Below are 5,548 nucleotides of genomic sequence, written 5' to 3' on the forward strand. Positions count from 1 at the left end.
TATATATATAATATATATAAACTACAATTTGAACTTTTTAAAAAGGCAGATCATCCAAAATATTTAAAAACTAAAGAGACATGTCACCTGGAAGATTTTTCAAGCTGAGGATATATGGAGTTGGAATAAACAAGGGTAATAAACAGAGTTCCATTTTGAACATCTTATGATATAAAATCCTAGCAGGCAGAAAGATAATCCTTTGTGATTATTCCCATGTAAATCCTAGTCAAATCAAAAACTCATATAATTAATATAACAAAACTCACTAACTTGTTGAGTGACTTGAAGTACTATAGTCTAAGTATTGATTTCATGCACAAATTAAGGGAAAAAAAATTGATACCAAGTGACACAAGCATCAATATTTGGATAATAGATTTAATAAAATTTAACCCCTCTCCCCATTTTTTGGCAAGGTATTAACAGATGTGTAAAAAGGAAGGGGAGGAGTCTTGTTTACATAGAAGTGAAAAATCTCTTTCCAAAGGCATTTTCTGTTCTGAGCACCCAGAAAAGATAAGAAACTATCCCAGCCCACAAAACTGACAAGCAACTGAGTAGGAATTTACAGTCATTTCATTCTGACTCCAAAGGTGACACTGCTCCCAATTCAAGTTAGGTTAATAACACATGCCACAAACAGCTAATGAACATTTGAAATGTGGCTAATGACGTACTGAAAGCAGATTTCAAAGACTTAGTGAGAGTAAAAGAATGTAAAATATCCCATTAATAATTTTTATACTGATCACATGTTGAAATGGTAGTACTTTGGCTATATTGGAGTAAGTAAAAATATTATTAAAATTTAAAAAGTTTATTTTTTTACCTTTTTTTTTTAATGGGGCTGTTAGAAAATTTTAAATTATACATGTTGCTTATATTTCTATTGGATAAAGCTGACTAGATACTATAGAAAACAGTTCTGATGACATGAATATCTTTTTTTTATACAAATCAATATCAAACCAATAGTAGAGAGATGCTTAAAGGGATGATGTTTTTTAATGATAAGGTGTTATGCACTACTTTCTTGATATTACATTTCCATAAAAATAACCTTAGTATACTTTACAACATTTGTGCTAAATGCTAGAATCTTGTAAAACCTGAAGTTCAGCAGATACTATATAGTCTACCTACCTATATTCTCCCTGAAGCTTTACTTGCGTATATCAGTCCCTTCACTTCCTTTCCTGAACTGTGTCATGCTGCTGTGGGTCACAGTAGTCCTTATTCGTAGTTTGTCTATCAGGCTAAACTTTAGCATCCTTCAGAACGAAATATAACTTGAAATGTTATATGTACACACATATATGCACATAAGTAATCCAGTATATTAAACATTCAAAGGAAATCTAATGCATAGAAAAGTAAGTAGCTCAATGATCAGCCCCTACCTAATGAGATATTAAAATAGAGAAGAGAAGAAACTGTTGGTGTTCTTCTATACAAGGAATTCAGGATTAATTTCTTTAACAAAACAGTTTGAAGGCTAGGTGATATATTCCACCTTAAAAAAATAGTACTTTCAAAATTCATAGTACTTATAGTTCATAATCAGTTATTTGTAAGGTATTAGTAATAAAGCAACAACTTTCAAAACTAGAAAAAAAATTACTTATAAATAAATCTGACTGGGATATGCAACAAGAAATACCAATTTCAAAAATAATTATATTGGTATTCAAAGTTTGGGAAAATAAATAAATAAATAAATACTCATCCAATACAATTTTCTTTCAAGTATAATTTACTTGGCAGTGAGAAGATACCAATTTTTCCTGTAGATTATAAAAAAGACTGTAAAAACAGTAATACTGAGTTTTTTTGCTATATTAACTGTGTAACACTGTTCTTAAAGAACTCCTAATGTATCAGTAAAGTTAAAATTAGCAGATGGGAAAACTGAGATATAAAGAATAAAATTATTTGCTCCAAGCCAGAAAGTCTATATCAAAGTTGGAAACAGAATTTTTTGCCTTAGATCTCTCACTTAGTTAATTTACTCCCAATCCCAATAGTTTTTAAAAGGTTTATTTTTCTTTTTCATATAAAGCAGCATATTTCTTTCTTCAAATCTTACATGAAATCTCAATATATAAAATAGATGAAAGTATACCTGTTCTGGTTGAAAAATGAAAAGGCTTTAATAAGCTCCACCTACTCAACAGAGCCTTCACCTCTTCAAGGACCCCTAAGGTACTCAGCAGAATTCTAAGGCTCACAGAACACTTTTTGAAAACCACTGCTATAACCTTGAATTTCCTATTTAAGTTTTTTCTGACACCTGTACTCTTCTCTCCACATTGATTTTTAAACTTTTCTAAGATAAAGGAAGTCCAAATATGATTGTCATTCTACTCTTTCCTAAATGTTAATTAAAATTTTTACATTTGTTCAATTCACCAGTATATGCAGAAACATATTGTATTTTCTTAAAACCCAAATTACTTCCTTCTAACAAATGGTAAACTATAAATTTTAACTGCTTGAAAGCAAGGAACTACCTTACAATAATAGTCTTTTGGCATCTGAATTTTGACCCTTTCAAGGAAGGCATATTTTAGAAAGCTATTGATCTTTATTAAGACAAATTTTTTTTTTTCTAATTCACATCAATTTCTTAATGAGTCTCAGCAAAGAATTAGAAGAAATGTATTTTTGAGATTTACAATAAAGTACTTGGTTGTTGCTTTTTGCCTTTAGCTTTAACTGTCAAAACCATACCTAGGAGCTAAGTTCCCACTATAAGAAGGTGGAAGTAGTTATATGGGCAGATATGCAATCCCAAAGTTTAGCAACATCTGGGATAACTAAAATACAGATATAATGTTAATCCCATAGTACAATGTAACATATAAAATCTTAGCCATTATATTTATGTGGGCCAGAGAACGGTAAAAGAAGTGGTTAGGACAAATTAAATAGCTTAGATTTATAATTCAGTAAAAGCATTTGTTGAAACAAGTAAATAAAAATTATCAATGGCATGCTGAACAACTAAATCACTGCTTTGATGCAAAGCTGTCACTCAAAACCACAGAGATGTTTTGGGAAAATGAAAGTGAAGAAAAATAAGTGAGGAAAGAAGTGACACCGTTCACCTAAAACAAAGCCTTAACTAATCCAGCGCTGCAAGAGCAGTCCAGAGACTACTTAGAGCAGCGCATTCCTACTCAGCAATGGTAACTCACTGGCTGAGGAGCATTTGCAATGCTTTATGCAGAGGCTCCTTCAGTTCCTGGGACACTTTTTCTCCAAGATGGGCCAAGCAGTCTTCTATTGAGCTTTCTGGATTAGCAGGGCTGAACACTGGGGAAGTATGGCGGTCAAAGCCTGTGCTGGTGAAGGCTAAAGACAGAGCAAAAGAAAAAGCTAATTTAACAAACAACATTACAAGCTGTGCTAAAAGAGTCCAGGGGGTTAAGACATCTACTACTGGGAACAAACTAATAGTTACAAGCCACATAAAAATGGCAGATAATCATTATGGATACTAATCTGTCCTGTAACACAAAAATTGATAAGGAAAAATAATTTAATGGTATTATTTTCTAAAATAGTAAAGGATTTGGTGGAAAACTTAGTTTTAAGGAAAGAAAAAGACTAAATTAGCATGTTGAAAAATAAGCAATTCCATGTAGTACTACTGACCAATTTAATACAGCCCAAGCCCACTGCCATCGTGTCGATTCTGACTTCCAGCAACCCTACAGAACAGAGTAGAACTGCCCCATGTTTCCAGGGCTATAAATCTTTAAGGAAGCAGACTGCCTCATTTTTCTCCTGTAGGGCAGCGGGTAGATTTGAACCATCTACCTTTTTGTTAGCAGCCCAATGCTTTAACCACTGCACCACCACAGCTCCTTAGAATTTTGTATAAGCACGATAAATGAGAGGCAATTCCTGGCTCTATCATCCTTCTCTTAATAATCTATAAGGTTTTGTTTTCACCTTTGTAAATGCGGCACTTCTTAAACCAGATTCTAATCAGTTTACCATAGAGGAATAACCAATTACTTTTCCTTTCAAACTCAGTATGCCTGCACATGGATAAAATTAGTAACTGTGAAGGCTATACAGTAAGGACAAAAGTTGAAGACTGAAGAGAAGCAACCATATCCTATCTCTCTTCAGTTCAATCTACCAACCTCATCTGCTTCCTAACTCTATGTTATACAAGCCTAGGCATTGTGTAACTGTAGAAAGAAGAAACATAGTCAATTTTGTTCTAAAATACAAATGAGATGCAAGGCAGATAATCCAAATAAATTTGTATCTAATCCCATGAAGTTGAATCTAATTCCAAGAATTATCAATCACTTTTGTAACAAAATAATTATAGGGTGAATTTTATGGTATGTGAAATATATAAAAATAGAGCTATAACATTTGTGTCCAAATTTTTGTGAACATAAGTGTTACTTATGTAAGGCAAAAAGGAAATAATCCAAATGCTCCCCTTTATAATAGGGGAACAAATGAGGAACTATTATTCAGTCAATCAATGGAAATGAATGTAAAATTGTAACTATTTAAAAAGCTTATGCCATGGCCTCCAGTTCTTGACCTTTGGTAGGAATAATAAAGCACTCTAGGAGATTGAAAACTTTAAAAGGAAAAAAAAAGCTTATGATGTAATGTTAACAACTGTCTATTCAGAATTCTCACCTTCCATGCGGGAGACCAGAGTTTGATTCTCAGCCAGTGCATCTCACATGCAACCCTCACCTATTTATCAGTGGAGATTTGCAGTGCTGCTGTGATGCTAGACAAGTTTCAGTGGAACTTCCAGACTAAAATAGACTAGGAAGAAAGGCCTGGTGATCTACTTCTGAAAAACAAGCCAATGAAAATGCTATGGATCATAATGATCCAATCACATTGTATATGGGATCACCATGAGTTAGGAGCTGACTCAATGGCAGCAAACAACAACAAAATACCATTTATACATGCAAGAATGACATGTGATAATTGGCACACAGAGATGTCAACATCAAACCAAACTGAAAGGAAAGAACTTTAGCAATGATCATTTAGTCTATTACTTAACACCAGAAAGAGTTGGGAAACTTACAAAAACATATTTTGTGGGAAAGAAAAAGGCTACCTTCCAGTCTCACCATTATAATCAAATACCAATGAAATGTGTAATACTGAATGAGAATACCCTCCTGTAAAAACCAAGTTTAAATGACAATAATCAAACTACACCAAAACTAAATCTACTAATTAACTAGGAAAATAATAAACTGACCTTCAGAAATTTCTTTGTCCAAAGATTTCAACTCTTCTTCAATTTCAGTTTTAACTTTTAATAGAACTTCTTGATCTGGAGACTGTGAAGATGTATCTGGTTGAAGCCCTAAAACAACCACCAAAAACAAAAGAGGTTACTATAGAGAGAGATGGAGAAAAGCCAGTAGAATACCATTGAATTTCAACTGTTGTTGTTGTTATGTGCCATCGAGTCGGACCTGACTCATAGCGACCCCTACTTGGGTTTCCGAGGCAGTATCACTACGGAAGTAGATTGCCC

The 5,548-nt window shown here is 33.2% G+C and overlaps 1 protein-coding gene across 1 annotated transcript in view; it reads right to left on the reverse strand.

Moving 5' to 3' along the window:
• The window catches only part of BCL2L13 (BCL2 like 13), an 87,671-nt gene that overhangs the window by 40,872 nt on the left and 41,251 nt on the right, over window positions 1-5,548 (reverse strand). The window contains exons 2-3 of the mRNA XM_007937018.2: window positions 5,267-5,374; window positions 3,201-3,357 (exon numbers count right to left, since the gene is read on the reverse strand). Of these exons, the coding sequence (XP_007935209.1) occupies window positions 3,201-3,357; window positions 5,267-5,374 (265 nt within the window). The remainder of the gene's footprint in view (window positions 1-3,200; window positions 3,358-5,266; window positions 5,375-5,548) is intronic.

This window comes from Orycteropus afer, unplaced genomic scaffold (genome assembly GCF_000298275.1).
Source record: "Orycteropus afer afer isolate SDZICR_OR568_19922 unplaced genomic scaffold, OryAfe1.0 scaffold00040, whole genome shotgun sequence".
In the NCBI taxonomy this organism is placed as follows: domain Eukaryota; kingdom Metazoa; phylum Chordata; class Mammalia; order Tubulidentata; family Orycteropodidae; genus Orycteropus; species Orycteropus afer.